This window comes from Diaporthe citri (assembly GCF_014595645.1).
Source record: "Diaporthe citri strain NFHF-8-4 chromosome Unknown scaffold_6, whole genome shotgun sequence".
Classification (NCBI taxonomy): Eukaryota; Fungi; Ascomycota; class Sordariomycetes; order Diaporthales; family Diaporthaceae; genus Diaporthe; species Diaporthe citri.
In genome coordinates, this window is record NW_025064851.1 from 4,586,419 (window position 1) to 4,605,000 (window position 18,582).

Genomic DNA, 18,582 nt, shown 5'->3' on the forward strand with positions numbered 1-18,582 from the left:
TCTCGTGCGATCAGGCTGTTATGATGATCTTGGACTTGGTCAATGGATGCCAAGTCGCCGAGGACTTAGCGCTCCAATAAAGAATACTACGTGATTCCACAAGAAGCGGGGGCACGCACATGCCCTCGCCAACACGTCGCCATCATGGGGAAGGTGTGGTCGAGGACACTGGACGAGGAGGAGGAGGAGGAGGAGGAGGAGGCGGATGGTCCGTCGGGTAAGTTATAAAGGGCAGAGAGAGGCTGGCTGTTGCGCAAAATGTCTGGCCAGTGCCTCCTGCCATTGGCCTCGACCTGCAGCGTTATCACTGACAGATGGCTTTCTTGACCGTGCCACCCAAGGCCCTCAGGCTCGCCCTAATAGGTCTTGCAGTCCTCGGCCACTCGTCCGCCGACGCGCGAAGCGTCACGACTCGCCGACAGGATGCGCCTGCAGAAGCTGCTCGCGAGCGCCTCAACATCAACGCCGATTGGCGCTTCGAGCGTTTCGAGAGCAACCCCGACGGCCTCAGTTACGACCAGCTGAAGCCGTGGATCCTGCCGGCTGCCAACAACTTCATCAAAGATCCAGCACTCCACACCGAGCCCCCGACCGGACGGCCCAGCAATGTCACCTATGCGCAAGCCTCCTTTGATGACAGCGCGTGGGAGGCCCTGAATCTCCCGCATGACTGGGCCGTTAAGGGACCCTTCTATGAAGGTTCTGACCCGCCAGTGGGCGGGAACATGGGTCGTTTGCCGATTCAAGGGATTGGCTGGTATCGTCGCACCATCGACGTTACGTCGGCCGACGAGGACAAGACAATATACTTGGAGGTCGACGGCGCGATGTCTTACGCGACGGTCTGGCTGAATGGAAAGCTCGTTGGTGGCTGGCCCTATGGATATGCTTCGTTCCGTCTAGACCTCAGTCCTTATGTTCAGTCGGGAGAGAATCAACTTGCCATCCGCCTTGACCAGGAACTCGATTCCTCTCGTTGGTATCCTGGTGCAGGCATCTATCGCAACATTTGGCTTACCAAGCTCAACGCTGTCCATGTCGGTCACTGGGGCACTTACATCACTGCGAAGGATGTTTCTGCTGAATCGGCCACCCTGGACCTCACCGTTCAGGTCGAGAACGCCGCAACAACCGGCGAGGCATCAGATATCCAAGTCGTGACAGACGTCCATGTCTTGGACGCAGCGACCGGACAGGCCGGGGAGAAGGTCGGCCAATTTCCCGAAACTACCGTCAGCGTTGGAGCTGGCAGTATTGAATCAACAAATGGCTCGATTGCCTTGGAGAATCCGAAGCTCTGGGGTCCTCGACCGTCGCAGGAGCCCAACCTACATGTTGCGATCACGCGCCTGTACGCAGACGGTCAAGAAATCGACGCCTACGAGACCCGGTTCGGCGTCCGATCGGTCAGCTACGCCGGCGATGGGTTGCGGATCAACGGAGAGCGTATCTACCTCCAGGGCGTGTGCCAGCACCATGACTTAGGCTCGATCGGAGCTGCCTTCAATCTTGTAGCAGCAGAGCGACAACTGCAATTACTTCAGGACATGGGTTCCAATGCTATCAGGACATCACACAACCCACCAGCACCCGAGATCCTTGATCTCGCTGACAGCTTGGGCATTGTTGTCCTAGACGAGATCTTTGACACCTGGGCCAGCCACAAGACCGAGAACGATTTCGCAAGTCTGTGGGAAGACTGGTCTGAGCCGGACCTGCGCGCATTTGTCCGCCGTGACCGGAATCATCCATCAATTTGGGCATGGAGCTACGGTAACGAGATTGCCGAGCAGGAGGAGGGTGCCGAAGGCGCCGCCGCGGCTCAGCGGCTCGCGGACATTGTCAGGGAAGAGGACTCCACACGCCAGTCCTCGGTGGGCATGAACAACGCCGGCCCTGAGACCCCCTTCGTCTCGGTTGTGGACCTTATCGGGCTGAACTACCAGGGCGAAGGCAAGGGTAACGGTGGTCCAACCTTTGAAAACTTCCGCGGGGAGTTCCCTGACAAGCTGATATTCAGCACGGAGAGCTCCTCCGCTGTCAGCTCTAGAGGAACTTACCTGTTCCCAGTGACCCCAGCCAACAGCACCATCGTTCTTGCTAATGGCACCGGTGCCGACCCAGAAACCCGCCAGGTCAGTGCTTACGAGCTATATGCTGTTCCCTGGGGTGCTTCGCCGGACAAGGTTTTCGACGCGCAGGATCAGTTCCCATACGTCGCCGGAGAATTTGTATGGACGGGCTGGGACTATATCGGTGAGCCGACCCCGTACGATGGTCAATCTCGTAGCAGCTATTTTGGGATTATCGACTTGGCCGGTTTCCCCAAGGATCGTTTCTACTTGTACCAATCGCGCTGGAACCCGACCGTTCGGAATGCGCACATCCTTCCACACTGGAACTGGCCGGACCGTGTCGGCGAGGTGACTCCTGTCCACGTCTTCTCTTCCGGAGATGAGGCCGAGCTGTTCGTGAACGGAGAATCCCAGGGCCGTCAAACTAAGGCTGGATACCGTTTCCGGTGGGACGACGTCGTCTACCAGCCTGGCGAGGTTCACGTCAAGACTTACAAGGACGGGGAGGAGTGGGCAGAGGCCACGGTGCGGACGACCGGGGAAGCGACACAGCTAGTTCTGTCGACCTACCAAAATCGGACGACTATCGCCGCCGACGGCAGCGATTTGTCCTTCGTGAGTGTCGCCGTGAGCGACGACAACGGCGACGTGGTGCACACTGCCGAACCTGCCATCACCTTCTCGGTCACGGGTGGCGAGATCGTGTCGACTGACAACGGCGACCCGACGGATTTCAACCCGTTCCCGTCCAAGGAGCGGAATGCCTTCAGGGGCCTCGCGCTTGCCATCGTGCGTGCGCCGGCGGGATCTTCTGGGCCAGTCACTGTCACCGCCCAGGCGGATGGCTTGAAGACGGCCGAGATTACGCTGAATGTTCAGTAGATTATATAGTCAAGTAGACCGCGAAACACCCTCCAGCTAATGTGAGCGGTATTAATTAAGTCGATGTGATCCCACGTGAGTGGCACGTGCCTCAAGACTTGAAATCATGGTTTCCAACGACCATCAATATTGGCTTGATGCTTATGAGGATTAAAGAATTCACATTTTGAAGATTTTTATCTAAACCGACCCTATTACGGCGTGTTCTGCTCATATAGAACACCTTGGGTCACGGTAAACAGGGGAATGACTCTGAGAAGTCTCGCCTGACAAGCTGTGGTTCGATACAGAGACCTCGATCGTCTTTTGAACCATGATATCTCCTTTCGCCTCCATGTCCTTTCCAGGGTGGTCATCGAGAGGAACCCACTCAGCATTGCTCCGTGATGTTATAATGCAATCGACCTGCGAGTGACTAGTGGAGTGGAATCCCCGAGAATGCCCGACAGTCCGTCGTTTTGAAGGCTCGTTGCTATTCCCATGACCTGTCGAGACGTGGCGTTTCATCGATCTAAACAGCGGGCGAAGAGTGGCAAGAGAGGTCGCAATCATAAGAAATGAGCCCTCTGCAGCGTGGGTCATGCAAAGATAGACCAGAGGGACTGTTCGTTTGACATGCGTCAGTCAAATCTAGAAAATGACACAATCAAATCGGGGACTAGTTAACAACTTACATGATCGGTCCGTAGCCAGCAGGGACCCAATTTTGTCGAATATTGAGAACTTATAAATCGAAATCGCAAAGCCCACCCAGCTCAGACTAAGCGACGCCGCAACGCCGATGCGAGTTTTGAGCGGCATGCTGAGTCGCATCACAAAGGGGACCGGGTACAGTGCGAAGAACACATCGAGTGCTGTTGAGTACGAGTACACGAAGAATGACAGGTTGACGTAGATTTGCGGATTCGAACACGTTCCTCTCTCAATACTCCTATCCCACTGAAAGGCCGTCGGCCTGCACTGGGCAAAGCCCCAGGCCGTCAGCGCGACGACGGTCGCTTGTGATGTCAAGGCAAGGCCCCAGAGCAGGACTGTCGTTTTCGTTCCGTAGTTCAGGATCCGTTTGAGCGTCGTGACGATGGCGAACTTGGGCAGGGTGCACATCCACGGTGTCAAGCCGCTGAGGATGGCATTCCACATGACGGCCTGGACTTTGGTGTGGTCGGATAAGGTCACATAGTGCTTCCCGACGCCATACTGGACTGCAACAGAGAGCAGGATGCAGAAAATCAAGAGCATCAAGAGGCACCCGCCCGTGATGAAGTCATCGACATAGAGACCTCCACCGAGTCGTGGTGTGTATCGAAGTCGACAGTAGACCCGCAGCGCAAACACCACTTTTCTCATTGTCCGTCAGCTTCTCTGGACCCTGCAATCCCATGGAGAGTAATCTCACCTGCCGTGACCCCGAACAGCGCCCATGTGGTTCTCAACGCCACTAGACCAAGGTCATCGCTTTCCCATACCGACATTTTGGCCGGATGCGTGCACCGGAAACTTCACAGCTCGGGCGACAGATTGGAGATATCCAAAAGATGGGAAAACGGACAGGAGCTGGGCTCATGCCAAGCCATGAACCAGGACCCATCTTGATTTAAGATAACTTTTTTTAAGCTGTGCTTGACTAGCATCCACAGATCCGCCCCCCTGACGCTGCAGCTTTGCGGAAGGGCAGCCGTGCGGGGGCGGTAACTGCTTTGGGACTGTGGAAGCGCATCACGAGGTGGTGTTGGGAACTGGTTCCTGCGCCCAGACGCCTGTGGCTTACAGCGCCCGCGCTTGTCGTACCGATTTCTGACGGCCCGGGAGCCTCTTCCACGTGCGTTTCGAGGAAGACCTGGCGACCGATAAAGGCAGGGGCGCCAATGGCGGTTTGAATGTATTTTGGTGCCTCCCTTAGTACCCAGTAGCCCCCCAGGTCCCTGGGTCCCTCGCCTGCGCCGAAGATCCGGCTGTGTATACTTGGACTAGCTCACGGCCGATGCCAGAGCCTGGAACGTGGTCCATCTCGTTGAACGGCCAGAGGCCGTGCCTTTTAGGACACATACCGATCTGAGGGAATTGTCAAGCTCCAGCCATCTTGGACCATCCAAAACAAGTTAAATGAGAACCACCAAGGGGATGTGCCGGTTCGTCGAGACTCATGTTTGCTTGTCCTTGTTTCGCTGGCTGCCATTGACCTTGTAGATCGGAACCTTCCTGGGCGGAGAGACATCCCGCAGATCGCCAGGGTCCGGGTGAGTTCAAACAACGACATCACAATACCACGGGTCCATTGACGAGATACCAATGGGAGCAGAGCGGGGTCGGATGTGCGGAATCAAGTTGCATTTAACTTTGGACATGGGACGGACAATACTCATTATAGAGCCTCAAACGCGAAGATCGAGCGGGTCGAGCTCGGGCACGGTGGCATGTTCACGAGTCAAGCATATCTTTTGGTGCCCTCACGCCGTCGTGCCTCAAGACGTAGCCGGCCACCAGAAGTGGACGCGATGACGATTCTTGCCAGATTATACAGCAATGGACGGCAACGGCGGTAGGATAACAAACGGGAATAGTATCCAGCTTTTGAGTGCATGACTTGTCCACAATACTGACACAATCTTGTGATAGTCTCTGCGCTCCACTTGGATAAACGACCTGTCGTCGACTCACCAGAGCACAAGGCCCACGTCGGTGCTTTATCATGGATCAGCATGGAGAACGGGATGTGAGCAAGCCATGTCCAACACAGCTCTCGTCAAAGTCTAGAACCGTGCTACTGAATGCGCCCTATGACGACGCCATCCTGGAGCCTTGATGGATCCAACTCCTGTTTCCTCAGCTCTCATGGTGTGGGCCTCGTGCGGGCCCCCTGGGTTTGTAGTCAATGTATCCTCCCGGTGGAGACAGGAGCATGTTTCCGCTTCGAGGGCGCGACGCGAAAGATTGCGTGTCGTTACCGTAGGATCGTCCGTCAACGGTGTTGCTCATCGCGAGCCAACCTTCCTTTACGCATTTTGGTGCTCCCCTCATCCGAGTATCAGTGTTCACCATCTTCAACGTCCTGGTATAAATAAACAAGCTCTCGTTTTTGTTACGATTCTTTTTGTATTTTCCTGCGCAATCACTTAGTCTCTGGCAATTCAGGGCCAAGATACGAGACCAGGCAGAGATTCGTCCAGCAGACCAAGCCAGCTGAGCAGTCTGTATTCAAGGTCTGTTACTACAAATCATCTGTCCTTTAGCAATTGACTAGGCCATGGTGGGACGTCCCATGATGTACTCCCTTGACTAGATATCTTCCACTTCCAATTGTAACCTCCCTTGACATCTGAACTCTTCGCTGCTGATACTCGCCTCCTTGAACCCTACACATTTCCAGCAGTTTAGCAGCGAGTCCGGGTCGTACTTGTTCTTGATCTCCTTTAACAGGCGGTCGTAATTGTCACCCCAATACGATTTCTGCCAGTCTTTCGTGAACACACTTGACTCGTGGACGTACGCCCCTCCTCCAGGGCCAATCACTTCCTCGGCCAACTCTGTCCATCTTGTCAAGTTGACTACGGCCTCCAGGCGCTCCTCGTAGGTGCTGTTCCACGCCATTGAGGCAACGCCGCCGTAGATCCAGAGGGCTGAGTACCATGCGGGATGAGTCGAGGTGTTCGTATCGTAACCGACCTCGCTTCCTTCAACCAAGAAAGGCATGTCCGCTGGCACATAAGCCCTTGAAGGGCTGGAGCCGAGTTGGGACAAATTTCTTGCGTAACCCATGATGGCATCGATGCCCTCCTGCGTTTCGAACATAGCCTGAGGCCAGAGGCGGCTGCCTATAATCTGAATGGACCCGACTGGCCGGGCAGCAGGCTTTATATACTTCTGCCATGCTTCATTCCACGACGGCAGCACTTCGACCGTGCTTGTCCCTCCGTTTGACAATATGAAATCACTTGCAACTTTCACGCTGTTTCTGGCTGCGGCTCCTCCGTCGCTCAGGTTCGCGATCTCCGGCAACGGGTTCACGTGCGTCAGATACGATCCAGCTGCGTGGCCGCCCCAGCCTTGACGTCCGAAGGACAACCCGTGCTGAGCTTGAAGAGCGATCCACTCCAACGCGGTGTCTTGCGATGCGTTTGAGGGAAGCCTCATGTCAGCAACTGCGATTGGCATCACAGGCTCGACACGATGCGTGGCGTCAAGGACGACTCCAAATGTTCCGCCGCCGCCACCCCTCAGAGCCCAAAACAGGTCGGTGTTCTGGCAAGCATTTGCTGTCCGGAGAATCCCATCGGGGGTCACAATGGTAAACTGAACCACTCGATCAATACCTAGACCATAGACGGGCGACAGGACGCTATGTCCCGCACCGAGCACCCAGCCTCCAGACACCGAAACGGTGGGCGAGGAACCAACAAGTATCGTGGAATTGTGATCTGTCGCGAAGGCTGTGGCATCGTCGCTGCTTACACCGGTTCCGATGGTGAGACTTGTGCCGTAGACGTGATCGGTATCATCCACATGGCACCCATCCGGTGTGAACGACTCATGGTAAGCCATCTCTTGTAGGTTATGTACCCAGAGTGTAAGTGACCCCTTCCGAGTGTTGCGTGTCATGTAGTCGTGGCCGGTATTCTTTATTGAGAGAGGGACCCTGTAATGGCGAGCCAAGTCGAACGCAGCAATGATATCCTTCTCATCTTGCACTTCGAGGACGTAGGAACCAAGGTTGCCCTGGTTACACGAGCTGTTCGCGGCTGGGAGCGACGCCGGACTAGCTGTGTTGTCTAGAAGGCATTGATCCTCCGGGAAAGAGAGACAGGCGTCGTCCTGTGCGTTCATCGTCGCCCCGGCCTCCCCCGCACGAAAAGCGGGCGACCCGTAGTTCTCGCGGACTTGTGAGCAAAGATCCTCGTCCATGGTGTTGGGAAATCCATTGTATTTGGTGAAGCATGGTAATGCAAGCGGGATCTGGTACTGCAGCCGACCATTCAAAGTCGTGTTGAAAGCTGCCCACATGTCCGGCCCAGCGAGAACGATTTGACACCTCAACAATAGCAGCACAGCTGCGGCACGAACACGATTTCTGTTGCCCGACATGGTATATGGCAGGTCTCACGACAGCCTTCAGACCGCAATTAAGACGAAAAGAAATTTTGATTCCGCAGAAATAAGAGAAGAGATCCAGATTACGCGGATCGCCGGGAGCGGACATTCAAGACTCGGGAGATTGGGTAGTGTGGACTGAAGCCTTACTAAGACCAGGGAGAGGGTGAGATGATGGAACGTTGAATCCCGGCTGCCCCTGGGCCAATAGGGCGTAGTGACACGCCAAATTCAATGACATTATGGGTAGCATTGCAGGAATCTAATGCATCTGGTAGACATGGAGAGAAAAGAGGGGTTGCCAATGATCTTTGCTGGACAGCTTATTTTGTATTGATAATAAGCCTTTGGGTCCTCCTGGAATGACAAATGTGGATGAAAAGCGTGAAATAGTCAGTTCTGGTTTTGGTAATGGTACATCTAATAAAATTGGTTCTTCACTGAGAGGGAATGAAACCGTTACAGTGGAATTCAATATCGTCGGCGACTGGGGATGTATGTGACATCCCTCGGCTTACAAATAGAGTCCTTTTACTGTGACTATTCCTCCGACTCAAAGTGTTCGTCTTATAAGTGGTATTTAAAATCTAGTATACTAGACTACTGCATGTTGACCTTCATATGATTATAGATTTGTATGTACACGGATACTTATACCTTGGAGCATGAAATGGGTGCAGTGCTGGTATCTATCTACATCGCCTTATCACGTAGCATGTCTTACAAATTTTGTTTCCGGTCGGCCGAGAAGCTCTTTCTAGCGTATTAGAGAGAACGAGCAGTACGCTTCGTTTCGAATCAACTTGAAGATACGGAGGGACCAGGTATGCTGGCGACTTTCTGAGCTCTACTTTGGCGGGTTGGCACGGAAGAGCTTTCTGATTGGGAAATAGCTGTCAGAGCCCTGGCTATTTGATGTTGGGCTCTCACCCAACTGTACGCGCTGTCAGAATATATAAACTCTCTAAGCTGCACACTGGCAGCGCTTTTTATTTCTTACACGCGCAACATGGAGTAAAGCATCACAGGTGACTGGTCATGATTCATCTGAACGTGTATTTTGCGGGGAGGATTGAGATGGAAGGGGCTGGAGAGCAGAGCTGGTGTATCCATGATCTACGAGGATGGCAAAGTGAAAGCCAACCCAGCTGGATCATTTTTTCTCGGAATTGATGTACCGCTGGTTTGTAACATGTGGACTCTTCTCAAACAAACAGAACAATACAGCACAACTATTTCACAAACTGAGGCATTTTACAACAAAATAGAACCTAAAGGAAGTTGGTATCATACAACATAACATGTTTTCTCTTCCCATCGCTTTTGAAAATTCAACTCCGGTAATGAAACCACCTACTCATCAGCCCCTCCGGCAGAGGCCTCAATCTCCTCATTCGGCTTGTTCTCTGTATTCTCAGTCAGACTTTGACCAAGGAGTGTCTCATTGGGAATCTACTAACCTTCGGTCTGAACTTGAGAATCCGCCCCCTTCGGAGCAGCGGCGAGGGTGATCTGCTTGTATCCCACAGCATTCGTCTTGAGGTCCTCATCGACGGCGACACCAAAGTCCTCATTGATAAAGTGTCTCAGGTCCTCGAAGAGCTCCTCGCTGAAGGCCCCAGACCTCTTGGCCCTCACGTGCAGCTCCTTGACGACACTCGTCGACAGCTGGGCAGGCGTGGCCAGGATGCTCTCGATCTCCTCGCGGTGTCCGAACCCGCACTTGACATGGCTGTCACCAACGGACTCGCCCTCCTTGAAACGCAGACCGGGCTCCTGGTGGCGCCTGATGCGCACATCACCATACGCGTTCGCCAGCTGCACGGGGCTGACGTTGATGCGCGTGGGCTCGGGAGGCGGCCACAGCTTGGCCTTTGTGAGGCCCATGATGGCCGAGCCCAGCTGCAGCTGCTCGCAGTCCTCGCGGGCGGCGTCGTCCTCGGGGGCATGGCAGTACCGGATGTCCTCCTCGGGGTAGTATTGCGGGTTCAGGAGCTTCTGGACGGGCTCGCTGACGGCCTTGATGATGTTCTCGATCGCGGCCAGGCGCGTGGCGGCGAGGATCTCGACCACGTCGTCAGACACGGGCTGGTCGCCCCAGGGCTTGCCCTCGGAGTCCAGGAGCTGACCGTCGGGCCCGATGTGTGCGTTGTACGCACAGTTGGATAGGATCTTGGAGAACCATTCAGCCTGGCCAAGCAACCAGCCCGTGACCAGGGTCTTGTCCTCGTCAGTTGCGGCGCCGGGAACCGTGATTTGGCTTGGAAGCCCGGCAATCCATCCCTTGATGAAAGGCACCAAGAGATGGATTGTCTGGAATTTCTCTGCCACAAGCGCAACGTCGTACAAGTTGCCGATGCTGGGGATCCGGGGAACATCGTGGAACTTGTAGTGGGCAATGGAGAAGATGACATCTAGTCCGTACGCAGGCTCGGCGGACTGGTATGTCTTAGTTGTCTGCGACGCGAGTTTCTCTTTCCAGACACGAGACGCACTTTCCAAGGTGCTGGAGCGGACAGAGTAGATTGCGTTTGTGCCGTCTGTTTCTTGGACTCTGACCTGAAGGTCGGCTTCTTCGTGATAAAGAACTGTTTTCTGGGGTTCAGGCAATGAAGACTCTCTTGGCTCGTCTATTGACGTAGGGACGGTTGAGTCGGGAGCTGACACATCATTGCTTGTGTCCTGGACGTCCTCTAATGTGGCTGTCGCTGTCGTTGAAGGACCAGGGGTGTCGGGAGGTGTTGGGAGGCCTTCTGAGGACTTGTCGCCACCGGTTGCCAGCCTCTGGAGCGCCTCAGTGGACGCCGCCGTATGGGGCCGAGGCGGAGAAGAGCCCAAGGGGCGTTCTGCCTCAGCTGTGACTTCAGATGTCTGTGTAGCAGCAGGTATGCTGCGAGAAGAATTGGTCTTCTTCAGCACCGGTTCGAGGGGCGGTGTCGTTGGTGATGACGTTGTGTCACCCTTCCCAGCGTCTGTGGGCGACCTGAACGATCGGAGTTAGCAAGTCTGATTATTCTTTTCCTCGTACATTGTCAAATTCATTCTCATATCAATAGTGGGAAGTACCGAAGGGATGAGACCCGCATTGGGATTGCCGGAAAAGGCGGGTTGCTAGATAAGGGCAAAGAAGCACGTCTTCTGCGCTGCACTTCGTAAGGCATGGGTGGATCGCGGCCGAACTCTCCTTGAAAGTCATAGCTGGAAGGGCGAGACTTCATGAGGCGCCGACGGCTGGGCAAAGCGACAAGCTTGACTTCTGGTAAAGACAGGGGCTCACTACATCTGTATGAGAATGCTTGCTCTGCTGGAAAGTAGGGCCCGTCTCTGACAAGCCTCATGGCAATGCCAGAGACTGCAGAGCTCTACGACCACGGCAGATAGTGATGAAAATTACTCCAGGGTCCAACGTCTCATTCCATCAACAACTTTTTGGTGGAACTGTCACACTTGACGGAGACATTGCAGTACAACGTGGAGAATGGCGAGCTGTGCCGGCTGCATGTTGCCATCTAAGAATGGGACTGGCATCTCTCACAGGAGAAACAGGGAAAGCCTAAGAAAGTCTTGACAGTAGAAAGATTGGCCGAAGGCCGATGCGTACCTTTTGAAAGATCGAGTAAAGGAAAAAATTCCGGACTTGCGGCGCTCCTGCTTCTCGCGGACATTGTCCCCTATATCGGTGTTTCTTCTTTGTACTTGAGCCATTCTGTTGGTAGCGGAATGACGAGTCAAATCTCGTCGTATAAAAGCACCGTCGAGAGATGGCAAGAGAGTGGGCTCAGGAGAATGCGCTCTCTAAGACGTGGAAAGCCAGGGAGAGTTTGATGATATACCCAAGGGAGAGGCAGGTCGGTCCGGGACTATCGAGAGAGTTTGATGCAAGACGCATCAGATTTATGTATTCTCCCAGTACAAAACACGCATCAGCTGATCCGCATGGCTAGCCGGCACCTCTCGGGCGGACTTCTGGTAAGCTCGGATGCAGCAAAAGCAGACATCGCGACATAGACAAGCATAGACGCGCCAAAACGTGCTCACCGCTCATAGGACTAGCAGCCATCTGCAAGTCGTTGAGCCTCCATCGATCAAAGATAAAACCCCTGCTACGACAGGCAGGGCCCCCTGCAAAAACCTATCGAAATGCTCCACTTGGTGCAGGATCAGGGCGAATGGAAGCACCAACCAGAAGGCCCACGGAAACTCACCGACAACTGATGTCCTCATGATCGCGCATCACCCTCGTTATTAACAGCGGGAAGGGCTTGGTCCTCGAGCAACGCCTGCCGCCTTGACAGCTGGGTTGCAGCTTGCAACTCCGAGCCCCAGCCACGCCTCACCCGTCTCGACGGCCATTGGGCCCTGCGATCAGACGGGGCTCGGCGGGGAATGTGGGCCCCCACGTAAGATGCACGAGACGCATCAGTATCTCTCCTTCCTTCGAGGCGAACTGGTGGGGCGGCGGGATGGACTGCCAACGTCAACTTTCCTGGCTGCGGCGGCTATCAAGACGGTGCAAAGGTTGGCTTCTTGGCCTCCGAATGGCTCCCGTGCCGAATGGTGGTGATGAGATGGCAATCCCGTCATGGTGGGCTGTGCCACGATTCATAGCGATTCGAGGGCTCGAGCTCAAAACAGGACCCCGAAAGGCCGCATTGACGGTGAAGTATGGCCCATGCTCTCGATGGAAAAAAAAAAAAATCCATGACACCCCAAAGGATGCATAGTATGAGCCACACCGGTATTCCCGGATGCCCCTTTTCACCAGCAAGATCATATACACTTTGATTCCGAGAACGGCAACCAACAGACAACAACTATGTAGTGCCAGAGACTGGGCTACTCCGGATGAATGTCCGAGTTCTGATCGACACTGCATGTGCGGGCAATCAAGATGCCCCACGGGTGAGTTGGAAGTGCTCGAATGCTACTGTATGGGTCCAGCGATATTGTGGGCTCGTCTTGCTAGCCTGCCATCCATCCCGCGTACCTCCTCTCCAGACCGCAGCTCCATTTTCGGTGTGCTGTGCTGGTGACTCAACATCGTATGAGAGCTTCTCTTGAACCCATCACATGACAGAACTGATCCCGGGAAGGCGCTGGCAGCGCTGGCAGCGACTGTTTCAAAATATGAGGGTCCAGTTATTCCCGGCCTTCGTCCTTCAGTCGTCGATTGGCAGCACCACGCGCACCCCATCGACGATTTGTTCTGCAAATGTTCAACATGCTGGGACTACTACCACCAGGGTGGGAAAACGGGTCACATACCATCCAGATAATTAATGACTTGTGAGTAGTCTTTGCACACTGTATCCCGAGACGTTAGGACGTAGCCCAGCAGCACCGTCACAGGAAAGAAGAGAGGGACCCATACCGTGCATGCCGTTCCAACCACCGTCGAGTGGGCCATTGTCTGGGCCATCTGTGGGCAGATGCGGCTCCATAGCCATATCCCCGTTACACATGACTGCCTGACGAAGATAGTCGACGCAGTGCATGTAATGCGTGAAATAGTCGCCAGGAAGGACACCCGTTATGTTGCCAGACAACGCAGAGAATATGCGGCCCATCATGAACTAGCAGCCAATGGCAGAGAACCTGTCAGTCGTTTTTCTGGGGCCGCCGGAGAATTGGGAGCCAGGGATCGGGACTCACGAGGCAATGCAGCGAATGTGTCATCGAAGTCGTCGAGAAGACCTCCTCTGCCGAGCGTAGGGCGGCTCCCGCTGGCATCATCGTGTTCCACCTCCCCAGCAGCGACTCCGAGAACCATTCCGATGCGTTGGGTGGCACGAACGATTCGTCCGCGTTCCACTTTACGATTCTCGCAGGGACTGTTCATTTAATTGGGTCAGACACGGCCGCGTTAACGTCATGTGCGCGCATGCATGCGTGCGTTTCGAGAGGGAGACTGACACTCTGGGCCTGCCCCCGTGTAATCCCCTCCGATCTGTCTCCTCTCCAGTTGCGGTGGCCGGCGAAGGAGCAGCAAGCTCAACAGGACAATGATAACGAGTAGTAGAGATGTGTCGATCAGGCCCCTGTGTGCTTTTAAAGTCGCCCATGATCGTTGAGCCTTTCCCCGCCGCCTGGTTGGCTTCTCATCTGAATGCCATTGTTTCTCGTGGCCCTCTTCAACGTCTGTCTCGGACAGGAATTCCTCCTGGTCAGGATCGTCGGCGCTCCAGACCGTGTCGTATTGTTTGCTTTTGTTGTTCATTTTAATTAGTGCGAACGGGATATCGTGAATATATGTGTACGAGAATAGAAAATAAAGTAAATAAAGACCACCAACCAGCGGGATAAGAAAAGCAGGCGCCCAAGAGAAGGGGGAGCAGAATGGTGCCAAGTCTGGGGTATATAAGGCATCCGAACAGATCTGGTCGACGGTTGGAAAAGACAGGGATGAGTCCACACAGAATTGTAGCTTGTTAGAGATGGTGCTGGGGGGTCCGTGTCGCGACACCCAAGTTTCTCGACTGACGACGACTACGAGGGCCACGACGACGCCAAACCCTTCTCTGGTCGAGCCCAAACAGTATTACTATGTACGGTAAAGTGGGTTTCCTTCGAGGAGGCATCACCTTCGCTCGTCTCAAGTGACTCGCCCACACGGCACGAGCTCCCTGTCCAAGAGCTCGCCGCCAGGGGCCAATGAGACGTGCAAGGTGGGCTGTCATGCCGCGCTAGGTTCCAGAAGTCCATGTCCGAGACAACCCCCTGGCCTGAACAACAACCAGACCAGGCCCAGGGTGCTGCCTTCCAGCGCCTCACAGCACAGCGGCACATTTATGAGTCTGTTCTAGCTCGCCGCATGATCTGCATGCTACGGCACAGTTTGCCGAGCAGAGAGTTCATCGTCTCAACTTAGTCCCTACTTGACACAAAGCTTGGCTCACACTTTCTCCAGCCCTAACCTGACTCGGTCTCGCGGCGACTGCATCTCCCTCAGCCCAGCCAGGTTGGACGTTGCGAGAAAGAGGTCGTGACGACTTTTAAGCTCGCGGCTGTTCGACCACACAGCAGCGACTCGACAATCATGTGCAGGGTTGTAATGATGCCCCAAAACACTACGCCAAGAGCGGAGACTATGAGACGCCAAAATAGACAGAACCGGTATGCAGTAGTCACTCGGCATAGTGCACGACAATGGGTGCTAGAAGCACTGAACTGCGATGAAACGCCTCGGTCTCTACTAGTAGATTGTGACCTAATTTCTTCGTCTTGACTGCCACCTCTCAAAGCCGTTTGCGACATCGAAACTTGCAATAAATTATCTGTCTGACCCGAGTGGCACATTAAAGAGATCTAATCTATGTTGGAGACAAGAAAACTAGTTGCGAATGACGCGACCCGACCGATGTCTGCCGCCAATTCACAGAACGTGTGACTAGCCTGTGGAAAATGAGGCCCAGTTCCAAAGTTGAGGGGAGCAGCCGATGCTACTGGCACTGGCACCACCACTTGCTATTGCAAGCACAGGAGTAGGGACTGGCACACGTCTTCGGGCCCAAGTATCCGATCCCTCCACATTGTCCCCACTGTGCCACTGTCCTCCCGCTGGAATCCTCGACTGGGGGTGAAGAGCCATCCCCGCCAGCACCGCGCTGGCATTGGCACCACCACTGGCTGTTGCAGGCGCAATACAAAGAGCTGGCGCAAGTCGTCGATCCGGTGTACCCTATACCACCACACTGGCCCCATTCCGGAACTGTTTTCCCGGTCGCAATCGGAGCAGCTGTTGTCGACGTAGCAGATGTCGCGACAAGCCCACGCGTCGTGGATCTGGCGACGACTGTCGCCATGGTTGTTGATGCCAAGTTGACCACTGAGGCCGGCTTCTGGCACTGACACCACCAAGTGCTCAGACAAACACAAGCGTACGGACTTGCGCAATCCGTGGACCCGGTGTATCCTATACCTCCGCATTGGCCCCATTCAGGCACAGTCACGCCGGTTCCGGGAGCTGTAGTTGTGGGAGTCGCTGTCGACGTGGTGGGAGACGACGGACTCGCGGTTGTTGTCGTCAAAGTGGTCCCTGTGCTCGTGGAAGTGGTACTTGTGCTGGCCGTACTGGTAGTTGCTGTGGTCGTGGGTGGAGGGCTACCTCCTGAGCCAAGGTACTGCACAACCTCCTCTTGGAACCCTGGGTTCTTGTACAGCTGGCTCATGTCCCACATCATCACACCCCCAAAGCTGGAGAAGCCCTGACTGTAAGCAAGCGCTGCCTGCAAGACATTACCGCTAGTGTAGCCTGCCCCTGCACCCGTATTTGCCGGGATGCCCACGAGAATCTTGACGTTGGGGTTTGCGCTCCCATTTTTTGCCCAGTTGTCCCAAGTATCGAAGTTGTATGAGGGCTGAGAAGAGGCACCTACAACAAAGCTGCTGACGCCACAATAGTTGTTGTAGAACTGGATCTGGATGAAGTCAAAGCTGACGCCGCCGTTCAACATGTCGTCATCCGCCAGGTCAGGATATGGACACTGTGGGGCGGCGCTGAGGTAGTAAGGCTTGCCGCCCGCCGCCGTTGCTGCGGTCATGAGGCCTCTGAGCTGGGTGGCGAATGGCGGCATGTTTTGAGTCATGGACTCGAAATCGAAATCGAATCCATCGACAACTGCCTTTCCAAAGGGCCTCTTGACCGTGCTGCCAGCCTGTTCCGGGCCAAAAATTGCCCAAACATTGTTTGCCGCTGAGACAGCAGCAGCTGAAGAGCTAAACCCGCCTTCTGTGTAGGTTGCCCCACCGATCGAGAGCATGATGGTCTTCTGGTATGTGCTTTGGCACAGCTGGATGTCCTCCCTGATACGTAACATGAGCAAGTGATGTGAATAGCTTGAAACCTAGATGGGTACCCAGCTCACTCTATTTGTGGGCAGCTTAACAACGGTGTGCCTGTAAAGACAGTACAGTTGTCGCCAGCATTTGCAAAATTGACCACCGGATTGATAATCTCGGTCAGGAAGCTGATGGTGATAATCTGGCCAGCCACATCAGTCTATGACATAAATGCACACCAGAGCGGATTCGGTCTACTCACGTCGATATCCGTGTCTGAGATTGCGTTAGTAAGATTGGTGGGAGTCTCGTGTGAAAAAGTCGGGTTACTCACTGGAGCAGTAGGCTGAAAGCCTCTGCTGAGAGCTGCTCTGGCCATAGGAGTTTTGACCTGACAAGAACGCCCGAATCAGTCAACGGCCTCGAAATAGGCATGCTGATGCTGGTTCCTGAGCTGTCATACCCCAATATACGGCGAGATTCGTCCTCGATGACGAACTAAAACCCGCGCTGGCAGTCGAGAGCAGGACGGCAGCAAAGGTTGCGATGATGTGCATGAACTTGCACGGCGACGCCATGTTGAGTTGTTTGCACGAGCAAGCCGAAAGGATCAATGATGCTCACGTCAAGCGCCCTAAAACAAAAGAAGGACGGTAATTGAAGGCTTTCTGTTGTTGGTTCCTTTCGCCCCTGCTTATCTGGGAGCACCGTCACACTTATAACCAGCCTGTTAGACGGCTAGGCCTCACTCCAGCCGTGAGTCTCGTGTGCGTGCAACGGACAGCGGTGCTCTTGTCTCCGGCGCAGGTGCCTGGTTGCATTCCAGCCCGTGGCACCTCCCTCGCCCTTTGCTCCCTGCCACATTAGGTAACTGCGCTCCACCCCTAGTCGAAATATGACGCGCCCACCCGCCATCTGCACTACCTGGGAAGAAGGAGCACCAGGTGATTCATCGAAGAAGACGTCAAGATCAACTGGCGAGCGTACAGATGATGTCGAAAAAGAGCATGCAGAGCCCTCACATGCAATTTGGCCCGTCGACAAGGACGGTCCCCGCCGACAGACCGCGCAGCCAGCGCATAGAAGGCAACGTTGGAGTTCTACATACACGTGATAAGACACTGGTTTACACGGTATAGGGATTCTGTGTGGCTCTGGACGGGTTTCTGTTCACGCGGTAGCAGTGAAGATTGTTTTCTAGGTCCCGTGGCGTCTTTCTGGCTGTCATTCCGGACAATTGATTTCGCACATAAGTGTATGGGTTAAATCCGAGATATGCGGTGACCTGCGGTTATCAGTGATAATCAACATGCATGCCGGTTGTATCTGCAATTGCCAATAATATTCCGGTCCACGAGCCTGGGACTCCTCAAGTGACAGCTGCAAGTCTGAATCAGGGGTCATCTGCGGTTGACATTTCACATGCACACTTTCGTCCATCTTTTACTGGCTGTCAGCTTCCCGGCAGCTGCCGTATCATTTGCTGGCGAATCGAGGGATAGTCTCCCTGCTTGGCTGACCGGACTAAATATTTAGTCCTCCTGCATGTGCCAACCCTCGATTGGGTCTAGGTCATGTCTCTGACTGAGATGCGGGACCCCCTTTGGGCACTTGCTGTTCGTCGGCCGATTGAAGCCCACGTAGGAAGGGAGCGGACGTGTAGTCTCAGTAATAGATTGCTGTTCGTATGCGGTCGCGTATTTAAATTGAAGGCGCCCTGGTCCAGTGCTCACTAATTGACGGCTTAACGCAATCCCTTGCA

The 18,582-nt window shown here is 54.4% G+C and overlaps 6 protein-coding genes across 6 annotated transcripts; 1 reads left to right on the forward strand and 5 right to left on the reverse strand.

Annotated features, from left to right (window-relative positions):
- Positions 1-144: 144 nt before the first annotated feature.
- On the forward strand, positions 145-2,957 carry INS49_013199 (uncharacterized protein; the record flags this gene model as incomplete). Its single annotated transcript, XM_043173899.1, has 2 exons — positions 145-217; positions 373-2,957. 2 exons carry the CDS (start codon positions 145-147, stop codon positions 2,955-2,957), a joined length of 2,658 nt encoding a protein of 885 aa, XP_043023196.1.
- A 578-nt stretch (positions 2,958-3,535) lies between these two features.
- Positions 3,536-4,429, reverse strand: INS49_013200 (uncharacterized protein; the record flags this gene model as incomplete). The annotated part of the gene is made up of 3 exons (XM_043173900.1): positions 3,536-3,559; positions 3,708-4,294; positions 4,354-4,429. 3 exons carry the CDS (start codon positions 4,427-4,429, stop codon positions 3,536-3,538), a joined length of 687 nt encoding a protein of 228 aa, XP_043023197.1.
- Positions 4,430-6,172: 1,743 nt separating this feature from the next.
- On the reverse strand, positions 6,173-7,856 carry INS49_013201 (uncharacterized protein; the record flags this gene model as incomplete). The annotated part of the gene is made up of 2 exons (XM_043173901.1): positions 6,173-6,176; positions 6,280-7,856. The coding sequence occupies 2 exons, from the start codon at positions 7,854-7,856 to the stop codon at positions 6,173-6,175; spliced, it is 1,581 nt and encodes a 526-aa protein (XP_043023198.1).
- Positions 7,857-9,395: 1,539 nt separating this feature from the next.
- Positions 9,396-11,747, reverse strand: INS49_013202 (uncharacterized protein; the record flags this gene model as incomplete). The annotated part of the gene is made up of 3 exons (XM_043173902.1): positions 9,396-9,448; positions 9,503-11,025; positions 11,644-11,747. 3 exons carry the CDS (start codon positions 11,745-11,747, stop codon positions 9,396-9,398), a joined length of 1,680 nt encoding a protein of 559 aa, XP_043023199.1.
- A 1,454-nt stretch (positions 11,748-13,201) lies between these two features.
- Positions 13,202-14,259, reverse strand: INS49_013203 (uncharacterized protein; the record flags this gene model as incomplete). Its single annotated transcript, XM_043173903.1, has 5 exons — positions 13,202-13,248; positions 13,308-13,346; positions 13,414-13,615; positions 13,695-13,873; positions 13,956-14,259. The coding sequence occupies 5 exons, from the start codon at positions 14,257-14,259 to the stop codon at positions 13,202-13,204; spliced, it is 771 nt and encodes a 256-aa protein (XP_043023200.1).
- A 1,718-nt stretch (positions 14,260-15,977) lies between these two features.
- Positions 15,978-17,398, reverse strand: INS49_013204 (uncharacterized protein; the record flags this gene model as incomplete). Its single annotated transcript, XM_043173904.1, has 6 exons — positions 15,978-16,142; positions 16,226-16,844; positions 16,907-17,022; positions 17,083-17,096; positions 17,155-17,211; positions 17,284-17,398. 6 exons carry the CDS (start codon positions 17,396-17,398, stop codon positions 15,978-15,980), a joined length of 1,086 nt encoding a protein of 361 aa, XP_043023201.1.
- Positions 17,399-18,582: the final 1,184 nt, after the last annotated feature.